Source organism: Enhydra lutris, unplaced genomic scaffold, assembly GCF_002288905.1.
Source record: "Enhydra lutris kenyoni isolate GAN:26980312 unplaced genomic scaffold, ASM228890v2 scaffoldscaffold35, whole genome shotgun sequence".
Classification (NCBI taxonomy): Eukaryota; Metazoa; Chordata; class Mammalia; order Carnivora; family Mustelidae; genus Enhydra; species Enhydra lutris.
Window position 1 is genome coordinate 22368176 of NW_019154119.1, and position 12438 is coordinate 22380613.

Consider the following 12438-nt stretch of genomic DNA (forward strand, 5'->3'; position numbering starts at 1 on the left):
GCAGGGAGACAGGGGCTGGGGGCATGGAGATGGGACCTAGGAACAGGGAGATAGGGGCCAGGGGCAGGGAAATAGGGGCTGGGGTTAGGGAGACAGGGCCTGGAGACAGGGAGACGGGACCTAGGAACAGGGAGATAGGGACCAGGGGTAGGGAGACAGGGCCTGGGGCAGGGAGACAGGGCCTGGGGCAGGGAGACAAGGGCTAGGGCTGGGAGACAGGGGTTGGGGGCAGGGAGATGGGTTGGGGACAGGGAGACAGGGGTGGGAGCAGGGAGATAGGGGTTGGGGTCAGGGAGACAGGGGTTGGAGGCAGGGAGACAGGGCCTGGGGGCAGGGAGACAGGGCCTGGGGGCAGGGAGACAGGGCCTCGGGGCAGGGAGACAGGACCTAGGAACAGGGAGATAGGGGCCAGGGGCAGGGAGATGGGGCTGGGGGCAGGGAGACAGGGCCTGGAGGCAGGGAGATAAGGGCCAGGGGCAGGGAGACAGGAGCTGGGGGCAGGGAGATAGGGCCTTGGGCAGGGAGACCAAGGTTGGGGGCAGGGAGACAGGGGCTGGGGGCCAATCCAGGAGGGTTCAGGGTATGTCACTATAGTTGGGACCCCGACTGGAACAGAAATGTGGAATGACCTGTGTCTTCTTAAGGCAAACAGTGTGCACATCTCTAGGAGATGCTCTTGGGACAAGTGTTGTCATTTCTGTTTTTGAGAACAACCCAGAGTGTGTCTGTGTCACCTAGCCCCAGTGAAGCCAGCAGCACCCCACCAAGCCCCACATCTCGGCCCCTGAGAAAGCACCAGGCAGGGGATCCTGTCCATGAGAATCGGGGTTGGGGGCTGATGGGGTTCAGGTAACTCAGGAGAAAGGCAACTTCCAGGGAGGGACTGGGTTTACTTCCCCATTTCCCGGGCCCTAATGGTGGTGTCCTCTGTCCACATACCCAGCCGGCCGTGTCCTGGCTGTGTGTTTGCTCCCTGAGGCCCAGGCAGGTCGGGGCAGCTCCCCTCCAGCCGCCCTGCGACCGGGCTGTCAGCACTGGTCACCAGGCTGCAGGGGGCGGGACAGCTGGATTCCCTCTGGCCAATACCAGGAAGCTGAGGAGGCCCGCCTGGAGGCAGGTGTGAGGCCGTCCTCCGCCTGCAGATAAGGAGGGCGTCACCGGAGGACCGGCAGGGACCGGCCGGCCATGGACATCAACACAGGGCTCCGGGTACCTGTGACCTAGATGGTGACCCGCCTCCCAAGTGAACTACGGTTCTGGACTTAGTGGCAGCAGAATTAGATCCGGGCTAGAGGGAGTTGGCCTCGGCCAGGGGTCAGAGTGGCTGACAGGGACGTCAGCCTCTGACAGGCCAGACAGCAGAACTGGCGAACGTGGAGTAATAGTGGACACAGCCAGGAGCCGCTCCCCAGAAAGACGAACCCCATCGTCCAGTTACTGACCTTTCCAGTGGAATGAATCAAGCGTAAACACCAAACCCTTCAAATGATCGGCTCTGGCCACGGAAGTCTTTTTTTTTTTTTTTTTAAGATTTTATTTATTTATTTGACAGACAGAGATCACAAGTAGGCAGAGAGAGAAAGAGAGGGGAGGAAGCAGGCTCCCCGCTGAGCAGAGAGCCCGGCGCGGGGCTCGATCCCAGGACCCTGAGATCATGACCTGAGCCGAAGGCAGAGGCTTTAACCCACCGAGCCACCCAGGCGCCCCACACGGAAGTCTTTTTGTTCGAGCAGAAAGGTTTTTTCTTGGCACGGGGACATCGTGTCCCGCCTCGTGTTACATGTCCCCCAAATCTGTGCGTTCTAGATCACCACGATGGAGAGCAGCCTGAAGACCATCGAGGAGGAGAACAAAGTGATCGAGCAGCAGAACGAGTCTCTTCTCCACGAGCTGGCCAACCTGAGCCAGTCCCTAATTCATAGTCTAGCCAATATCCAGCTGCCACACATGGTAAGTGACTAGGGGCGTGACGCTGGGCGCCCGGTGGCCCCCGCACTGCACGGCGTGACGTAGATGTCCGTCTCTGTGTCCGTGGCTCTCCACACTGTGGGTGGCTGTGGTCACTGCCCCAAGACCGCACTGCTGAGCGCTGGAGGCGTCGGTGGGGCAGGGCCCCTGCACCCCGTGGGGTGAATTCCGCTCTCGGCCCTGGTAGGGCCGTGTCCGTAGCATAAAGACAGTGGCGTCCTGCTGGGATACCCTTTTGTGCTGATGTGAATATCCTGTTAAGAAAGTGAAACTTGTGTATGAACCACTATTTAATATCTCGTAGGATCCAATCAATGAACAAAATTTTGATGCGTACGTGACTACTTTGACGGACATGTATACAAATCAAGACCGTTATCAGAGCCCAGAAAATAAAGCCCTTCTGGAAAACATAAAGCACGCTGTCCGAGGAATCCAGGTGTGAGCGTCTGCCACTGAGGCGGGGTCTTGCTCGCACGGCCCGGGCTCCGCACTGCCGGGCGCACCCGCAGCTGTCATGTTCTCATTTCTGTTTGAAACGGTGTTATGCTTCCGAGACTTCATGATGATTTTCTGTCTTGCTTTAAAGATAGTTCCCCGCAGAATAGTTTTTGGATACATTCCCATTTTGTACGTTTTCATATGAGCTGACATAGTGTGACGGTGCCATGTGACGTTTCTAGCTGCTAATCTCTGCACATCTGGGGGCTGTACATTTCTGAAGAGGTGAGCCGATCAAAATAAATGCAGTGTAAATTCTTTTTAATGCTTTAGTGACTAAATGTTTTAGTATTTTGAACTGAAATGGACAAAAACAAAAAAAACCCACAGCTTTGAATGATCACGTGGTGGCCTTGCAGCCACTGTTGAAGCATCCTCATTTTGCCTCATGTTGGAGGATTTTATGGAATTAAGAAATACATTTTGTGTGCATATTGTTTCATAGCAAGAATCGGTTGCAAAAAAATGCTTTATTTTTGAACAATGCTTGGAAATATTATGTGATTTTTTTGTTCGTTTGTTTTAAGAGGATGGTGTATGGTGGGGGCACTAAGTGAGGGTTTTGCATTCCAAGGAGGTGGCATATGGATTAACTGTAAGAGATGAGATAAGTAATTTATTGTAAGACAACATCAAGCCTTGGAAATCTGGCAGAAGATTCCAAGCAGCTTAAACAGCACTTTTAAGTTCACTGCTGAGCATTACGTGGTGGGACTCCGGGCACGTCCGTGCAGACAGGGGCTGGTGAGAGGCGGGCCGCACGGAGATGTCCTGTTGCGGGGTCCGTAGACGTCGGAGCAGCCGTCCCCCGTCTCCCCGAGAGCGCGGTGCCCCTCAAACTGTCCGTCACGGCCATGGCGTGTGTCTCACAGAACCTGTGTGCTCTCATTTAGTTCAAAGCTCATTTAAGAGTATTTATGCCCCCGCCCCCCGCCGCTTTTAAAAATGATCAGTGTCGTCGTGGCTGTAAATATCTCTCCCTGTCTGGGTGAGGCCCGCGGTGCTACTGCACGCGCTTTCCGCGGGGCTGGGGGGCTGAAGGCGGCGCAATGGGATCCCCGGGCCGAGGCTGGCCCGGCCCGTCCCCGGCAGTTCCCAGAGCCTTGCAGTTCCGTCCCCAGCAGAGCGCGTCGCAGATGACCCTCCTGTTCCGCCTCCCCCTGGAGACTGGGTGACCGCGTGGCATTCGCATAGCCTTGCTGTTCGGTGTGTCACGACCTACTCTAAGAATGAATGCGGTCAGACTTTCAGCGTGATTCTCTCCACTTGAGCACTTTTTGGCTTTACATTAGGTCATCTTAGACTCGCTTACACTTGGAGGTTCCACTGTTTTCCTCCAGTGACTGCACTACGTGTACGCGTCAGACACTTCTGACGGCCGCGTCCCCCGCCCCTTCCGAGTAGTCCCTAGGACGGCGTGTTGTGCTTTCTGGTGTTGACTTGAGTTACATGTGACGGCATCTCTTCCTTCCACGTCTTGATGTTATGCAGGAAGTACAGAAGTACTTTAAAATTTTGTTATGAAAAAAAAAAAAAGATGGGTTTTGTAAAAATAAAAAAAAATATTTTTAGCAGAACAGGACTTACAGGGTCATTGTCCCCACAACGTGCCAGTCGAGTATTTGCACTTACCTTGTCCTCTATATCCGTGCGGAGGTGTGCAATTCCTGGGGTCGCGGTCTCGCGAGGCCGGCCCCGAAGCAGGAGGGGAGCCCGCACGGCTGACCCGACGAAGTTGCTACGAGAGGTTACAGGGATCTCACGGCGAACTCTGATACAATCTCGACCTCGTGTACATATGTGTATAAGTAAACGTGCGTCCCAGCGGCACTTTACGCAGCTTGCTGTACAAACGCTTCCTGTTTTCCACGAGGACCTGAATCACGAGCTGGGACAGACGAGGTCCCCCCCCCCGGGGTTCGGCAGCGGCGTCCCCGGAGAGCCTCTTCCTGCGCCGCGACGAGTTGTAGCTGCCGTGCGCAGAATTGCCTTTTCGAGAGCTGAAGCCAGGCGCTTCTTGTCCCCGATGCCCGGGACCCCGTGGGGGGCCTCCCGCAGGGGCCCGCCGGTCCCTCGGGCACGAATGCATCCCCCGCCGCGTCGTGTCTCAGCTTTTTGCCGATATAGTGATGCTTTTAGTAGAGTGGTAGGTAGTGTCAGTTCCGGGTTCTTCGCGCTGTCACCGGTGTACAACGGAAGGGTTCTAAGCACAAGTCCGCTGCTCATCTAACGTTGGTACGTGATATCAAATCAGAAGTTATCTGTGGCGACCATATATAGGGTCACAAAGTGTCGCATATTAGAATGCTGACCTTTCACACGGAATTATTGTGAGTCTCAGAGTCTATTTATTATAACTTATTGTTCATGACCATTTCTAAGTTAATTTAAGTAATCATTTATTAAGACAGAATTTTGTATAAATATTTATTGTGCTCTCTGTGGAACTGAAGTTTCATTTATTTTTGTACGACACGGCATGGGTTGTGGACACTTTGATTTTGCTATAAATGTGTGGAATCACGAGTCGCAGTGACACTTCATTTTTAAATTGTGAACTTTGTACAAATTTTGTCATGCTGGATGTTAACACATCTTACTCTAAATAAAAAAGGTGTTGCCACATTTGTAGCACGAGAATCTCTACCTGGGCTCTGCGTCTTCACTTGAGTCGGGAAGTGCTGTGTGGGGCCCGCGAGCAGCCTCTCGCCCCGGATCTGGGCAGGGGCGCGCCCTCTCTGAAGGCAGGGAGCCGGAGATGTCTCAGACCCCCGCAGGACTCTGGGAGGCCCCCTGCCCCTCGCTTGTGCAGAGAGTCACTCTGCCACCTTTGCTCGTGGGAGGACACGTCACGTCTGGTGGCAGGTGTCTCCCCAGAACAGGGACGTCCTCCGACACGACCACGGGACAGCTCCCGTGCGTGACAGGACGTCCTCCTAAATTGCCGTGTGTCCACACGCTCCAGCTGAACCCACGATGTCCTTTACAGGCTTCCCTCACCTGGTATCCCGGAGGAGCGCGGGCTGCTCTCGGCGCTCACGCCTCTTGTCCCTTACTCCTGGGCGGCCCCTGGGCCCTCCTCGGTCTACAGGGGCAGGAACGCACGTTGGTTTGCAGACCCTGCCTAGGCTGACGGAGTCTGATGGCCACGTCCTGGGCGCTCGGGTGCCCTGAGCAATGTCCCCTCCTGCAGCTCGCTTCTGGGGGCCCACGTGGCCCTTCGCCCATGACTGGCCCTGGGTGCCTCATATCCATTGTTCCTCCAAGCTGTGGGCAAGGACCACCCTCAAGACTCAAATTACCCAACACAACGTACAGCGAATTACCCACTCCCCTTCATCTGTGCTAGGGAAAGTCACGCTTTAAAATTCCAGAAATACCCTAGTAATAGACACAACCCCCAAAACACAACATTTGAGGAAGAGGCCCAGTAATCTTGGTTAAACCCCAGTGTATCCCCGGCGGGTCCTCTACCTCCCTGAGACTGGAGGCCACCAGTTACCCGCGGCTGGTGCCGTCCGAGATGCTGCGGGTGACGGCTTGGCCAGCCTCATCACTGGGACTGAGGAGAGGGAGGGGCGGCCGCGCTCCAACCTGGGGGCTGCTCCGTCCCAGGCCCTGCCTTTAGGGCCAAATGGAGTTAAAGCGGAAGGTGGCAGGTCCATGAGACGCTGTCGGTGACTTAAGTCTGTCCACCTGATTACTGAGAAATCATTTTCGTCTCAGGGGCAACATGGCGGAGTTGTTACAAAGATTTTGGAAAGGAGTTGAGCCATCATGTCAAAGACCTCAAGAAATTCAAATTTTGACCCAATAATTCTAGAAGTCGATCTTAAACTATCCTATACTAACAATTGTGAATGCACCTAAATAAAAATAACCCAAAAGCCCTCTTTTATTTTTTTTTAAAGATTTTATTTATTTATTTGAGAGAGAGAGAGCATAATGGGGGAGTGGCAGGCAGAGGGAGGAGCAGACCCCCACTGAGCAGGGAGCCCGACACAGGACTTGATCCCAAGACCCCAGGACCATGACCTGAGCTGACGCCAGACGCTCAACCATCTGAGCCCCCAGAGGCCCCAAAAGTCCTATTTTAGAGGAACGATTGAACAATTGATGATAAATGTACAGAGTGGTTAGAGATGGGTTAAAAGGCTGGCGAATCAGGTGTTTGTGATGCCATAAGTGGGCAGTGCCCAGAGCAGCATAAAGAGCTCAGCGAGGGGGATCAGCTCGCCTGACCCATGCCCAGCCCCTGCACCGGGGGTCGGGCACTCTAGCCCTGGGAAGCAGCACCCCTGGACTGGGGACAGGAGGCCAACCTCAGCCAGTGAAGGGAGGGAGGGCCCGGGAAGCCAGAGTGGAAGCTAAGTGGCCCGGGCTCCACGTAAGGATGGAGCCGGTGCAGAGAGTAGAGACCGCTGTCCTGGGAGGACCCTTTGCTCTCGTGTTCCTTGTCTACAGCTGTCCTGCTGAACACGGCATAGAAATACCAAAACATTGTTAAATAAATAAAAAGCCTGAGTCTAGTGAGGATTCTAGAAGGTTCTGGAGATCTCCAAGGAGCCTGCGTTGTGCACACAGTCCCATGGGCTTTAAAGGCAGGAGGAGAACACGCAGCAGAGGAGAAGGGCAGGAGAGCGTGTTGGAGGGGAAGACACTGCAGGCCAGGCCCCTGGGGACACCCCCAGGAGGCCCCATCCAGAGCCCAGACTTCTGTCACCTCCCGGACACTCTCCTTTCAGGAAAGTGAGGCTCCCCATTGCCCAGCCACTCCCTCCCCTCCACCCCGCCTCAGAGCATCAGGAGCCCCCAGCCAGCAGCCCAGCAGACCCCGGGCTTCCCTCAGTTCCGGCCACGGGCCATCTGGACAGTCCCTGCTCAAGGAAGACTCCGGAGCGGTCCAGGTCCCTCCCTCCCCGCCTCACCTCCAGGCAGGTCCCACAGCACAATGAGGCGCGCATGGGAGGGCCAGTGTCTCAGCAGAAATATTTAAAAATCCATGTTAAGGAAAAAAAAATCAAACTTTTATATTTTGTCTTTATATCTCAATCACCACGACACCCCGAAAAAGTCACTGGCCACTGTCGAGACTCGGAACAAAGTGGAAAAGCAGCATCAACGTAACATGAAGCCCATCATAATGCGGGTAGAATTCACCCTGCAAAACGACAGCACAGACGTGTCCCTGTTCCCCGCACACCTGTCCCTCCTCAAGGGCTGTGGCCCAGGACGTGGCTCCCACGGCGGCCCCGAGAGCCCCTGGTGGGCGCCAGCTCAAGTTGGGGAGCACTCCGGGACCCTGTCCCGGCACATCAGGGTCCTCTCTGCTCTCTGGCCCTGTCCGTCCTCCCGCCCCCTCTCTGTGCGGCATTCTCCCTGTGTTCCTGCGTCCCTTGAGTTGTCTCAACACCGCCTTCAGAGCAGGACAGGGAGAATGCCGCACAGAGAGGGGGCGGGAGGACGGACAGGGCCAGAGAGCAGAGAGGACCCTGATGTGCCGGGACAGGGTCCCGGAGTGCTCCCCAACTTGAGCTGGCGCCCACCAGGTTTAAATACTCACGATTCCCAAGGGCCAGGGTTTGCCATAGCCGAGGGGATGAGCTTTCGCGGGGGATTGGGGGGGGGGGTGTTGTGGGTGTGGGGGTGTGGGTTTGGGGGGGATGAGTGTGTGTGGGGGTGGGGGTGTGTGGGTGTGGGGTGTGTGTGGGTGTGTGCGTGGATGTGTGTGTGGGTGTGGGGGTGTGGGTTTGGGGGGGTGAGTGTGTGTGTGTGTGTGTGTGTGGGTGTGTGTGGGGGGGGGGGTGTGTAGCATGATAAAGACAGAGATTAACATGAAAGACAAGGGCAGGGAGGACGTTGGTGACTAGGAAGCAGGACGGGTCTGAGAGCGGAGAGGCGGAGCCGTAGGGGGCCTCCAGCGTGTGCTGTGTGCCCGGCACCCCAGTGGCTCCCATGCCCGGCCGAGGTCTCGTTCTCGGAGCTGCCGTGGTGGAACGTGCTGCCCACATCAGCTTCGGTTCCCGGGAAGGCGATCGGCTCTCCGGCAGCCCCGGCCCCGCAGACTGACCTCACACCTACTCACGCCGTGGGCTCCTAGGCCAGAAGTAAGGGGCAATGGACCTGGGACCCCCAGGCGGCAGCACCCCCCCTCCCCAGCGCTCTTCAGCACAAGCAGCTGTGGAAAAACCTGGATCGGAGACCCGTGCTGAGATGGAGGTGGACGCCTGCCCGCTGAGGCGCCCCTGGGCCGCATGTAAAGCCACATTTATCATTTCCAAATTTTGATAGCGCAGACCTCCACTCGGCCCTCAACTAAATCCTGACGCGTGCAAGCTCACTCTTCTGGAAACGTCCATTTCTGGTAAACGCACACCCACGAAGGAAGGCCGGTGTGTACCTTCCGCTCCGCGCGGGAGGACCCCGTGCCTCGGGGGAGGGACAGGCCGTGAGAGTTCAATCCTTGGCTAGAATGCCACACCTTCGGGGCGTCCTGGAGCGAGGCTTCTAGCGACAGTCGCCGGGGAGGCCACAGACACCCTGCGCGTCTCCCGGGACGTTATCTGCTTCCATCCGCAGCCGTGGGAGACCAAAGGTCCCCCAGCCTTCCCGTCTTACCTTCCACACGACATCCTCCAGGTTCATTGATGTATTAGGGTGGCTTGGAAATGTGTCCCTGAGAACAAGACATGTGGACAGAAGGATCTGTACGGTGAGAGGCGCCAAGGGCTGGGACGCCTGCCGCGTTCCCCACGTGCGGGTGTCAGCGGGTCACACTGTCCACTGGAGATTACTACGGAATCAATGCTATGTCCCCCCAAATTCCTATGTTGAAAACCTGACCAGTGGGATGGTGTCAGGAGATGAGGGCTTTGGGGCTCATAGGTCACGGGGATGGCGCCCCCGTGACGGTGTTAGTGCCGCATCTTTGTTCCCTCTGTAGACCGGGACCTGGGTTCTCTCCAGACGGGATCCGGCCGAGCGCTGACCTCCGACTCGCAGCCACGGCCTGGGAGGGATACACGGTGTTCATGGCTGCCACGGCCCACCCTCGCTGTCACAGAAATACGCCGTCCTGAGCACTCCGGACCTCCTGCCCTGCGTAGTGGCCCTTGGCCGCGGCTTCGAGAGCTGACAGGGTTTCGCCAGACAGAACGTCCGTCAGGAAAGTACTCAGGGATCCCGGCCACCGACGGGACTCCCTTAATGCCGTGGCCACAGAAACCCTGGTAAATGAGCCATGGCGGGGACACGCGAGAGCCGGCGGGAGAAACTGAAGTGACACGAACCGGTACTCTGAGGTCTGGTTTCTCGAACCCGAAGGACGAGAGAGAGCGACAGAAAGGCTTGAACTTCTGGGCCAGAGGGCAGGCTGCGTCTTGGCCAAGAGATTTGGAGGTCACAGAGGAAAGCCACATCTCGGTCAAGATCTCATGTTTTGTGTCCATGGATTTCCATACAGCGTTCCCCACGGTGTCGGGTCCGCGCCACGTAGCTCCCAAGGCGAAACCGTCAGAAAGGCAAGCAGGACGCGGCGGAGGTGTCCGGTCCGGGTGCAGAGACCTTCAGCCCGCGGCCTGTGTTTGCAGTGTCTGCCTGCTGACCGGCCGTCCTGTGTCCTTGCGGGGCCGGGGGGAGGCGCCAGTGCCAGGCTGGCCAGGGGTCCCACCGGGGAGGGAAACCAGATGTGAGGGCTTCAGGAAGGGCAGGTCATCTAGCCTGGCTCTGCTGCCTTGTGGTTTGCTATGAAAAATCACGGCATTTCTTTGTCATGACAACTACTCTGACCCTAGAAGGCCACGTCCTCCAGAGCACTCACGGCCCTTCCTGCCAGCGGGAGACTCATGGCTGGAGCTCAGAATGTGAACTCGCTTCGCACACAGGAGGCCTGAACTCCCTTTCCCAAAGCCAGTGGGTGTTGCCTCCCCATAGTGGGGAAGCGAGCTTCACTCCTGAGAGAGGCCAGGCTGGGGGAGAGGAACGGGGGCCCTGGGTCCCTCTGCGTGCAGTGCCGACTGCGTGACACCACAGCCTGCATCCTCTGTGCCCATGGCTCCGTCCCAGGGACGGGGATCCCATCCTCCTGACCGCTCTGTTTGCTCTGCTCGCAGCGGGCGGCGAGGGGCTGTGCATCGGAGGCGGGCTTGGAAGCAGGGTACCCGGCACCCGGCCTGGGCAGCCAGCGGGAGGCGGCCCCGCAGGGGGAGGCTGTGGACAGCCGGCGAAGCGGCCCTCATGGCTGCACCTCCACTGACGCGGGCATCTTCAGGACCTGGGGGTCTGCGCCTGGGCGCCCTCGGGGCTGTCAGCCCTCCGGGACAGCCTCCCGCCTCCATGCCGGCTGGCTCCGTCCACAGCTGCTGCCTCTCCAGGCGGGAGCTGAGCCTCAGAAGCCGGGGCGCGGCCGCGTGTGGCCACCGGCGACGTGCACAGAGACCTTGGAAGTCAGGCTAAGCTCCCGAGGGAGGGCCCTGGAATTTTCTCATGAAATGAGCCCCCTGGTTCCTTCGCAGGGCGGAGTGCACACCCACACCGAGTTCCCTGAGCTCCCGTTCCGTGGCTGGGCTGACCTTTCCCTTCCCCGGGCGACTGGGTAACGGGAGGCTTGCTTACAGGAACTGTGTGCAGACTCGGAGATCAGGAAGCATTAGTCAGCCGCTGCGGCCGCTAGGGCCAGCCAGCCAGCCCACGCTATTGTTCCGAAAGTGCTTAACTTATTAGAAAGGATTACGGGGCATCTTTGGCTAGAGCTAATAATGATCTCACCTGGGTTAGCCCAGCACATGCTCAGCGTAGCTCAGTGCTCTTCTGGTTGGGAGTGAAATGGGAGGTGGGGAGTCCTCAGGGCTCTGTCCCTCCCTCGAGGGAAGCAAGACCCCCCCCCCCCAACCAGGCGGCTCGCAGAGACTGGGGATTTTATGCAAATCACTCTTTCTTGCAGAGGCTTAGAATTTCCATGCTTCTCACGGCCTCAGTTTCCCTTTGCTGTCCCCTCGGCCGGTGAAAGGGGATGCCCTCTTCCCAGGGTGGGGGGCGTCAAGCGTCCTTTCTGGGGGCAGCCCCATGACCTGGTCAGGGACATCTGGGTAAGGTTCTGTGAGCTTCAGACAAAGGGTTTCTTATCTAGAGTTAGAAACTTGCCCAGCAAACCAACGTGGTCTGTTTTCACCAGGCCGGCAAGTTGGGCTACAGGTGCCAGAGAAGGGCTGGGGGCGGTGAGGGCTTCCCAACGCGGCAGTGGGAGCCAGGATGGAGGGGAGAAAGTCGTGCAGTGCAGGTGATGCAGGCCTTCTCCAGAGAGAAGGGACGGACTGTGATGCTGAGTTATTCGTGACCCCTGCGGGCCGTGCACGTGTCACATGATTTAGGTCCCCCTCCGTCCGGGTGCTCACGGAGAAACCTGTGTTTGCCCCAGACTGTGGGTTTCTCCGGGGGGGAGGGGAGGTACCCAGGGGCTTCGGTCACCCACTGCACGGGCTCGGTCCTCACCAGCCTTCTCCAGGCCTCAAGCCCCAAATGGAGACTCACAGGGACCCCAGATGGCCTGCTTCTGCTGCTGGGCGGGTTACAGGTCTGGGCAGGTCAGGTACCAAACCCCCTGCCTTCCAAGGTCTGGGAAAGGGGTGGAGATGTTCACAGCGTGGGTCCTCACGCCCCGTGGTTCTTTTAGGGTCCCTTAGCCTGCCTCAGAAAGGTTGGCTCACCTCACCTCTCCGGGCTCAGCCGTGCATCTGTGCGTGTGTCCTCCTGGAACGATGGACATGGGGGCCCAGGAAGACACCCCGCACGTGTGTCGATAGGCTGGGGGGGCGCCTGCTGTGTGTGCCCAGGGCCTGGGTCATGGTCGGTAGCAGCAGTCCTCATCTGGGACTCTGCTGCCAGACCCCGTCCTGTGGGCACAGGGAGAGCCGCTGTGGTCTGAGAAAACCACTGAATTCATGTGTGGCTCGACTTACACAGACACCTGAG

At 57.7% G+C, this 12438-nt stretch overlaps 1 protein-coding gene across 3 annotated transcripts in view; it reads left to right on the top strand.

The window, feature by feature from the left end:
• The window catches only part of LOC111154049 (myelin transcription factor 1 like), a 128428-nt gene extending 126015 nt beyond the window's left edge, over positions 1-2413 (top strand). For 2 of the 3 annotated variants that reach the window (XM_022513403.1, XM_022513404.1), the window contains exons 19-20: positions 1807-1950; positions 2273-2413. In XM_022513403.1, coding sequence (XP_022369111.1) covers positions 1807-1950; positions 2273-2413 — 285 coding nt within the window. Of the gene's footprint in view, positions 1-1806; positions 1963-2272 lie in introns of those variants that run through there. The other variant, XM_022513405.1, reaches the window with a different exon arrangement.
• The last annotated feature ends 10025 nt before the right edge of the window (positions 2414-12438 follow it).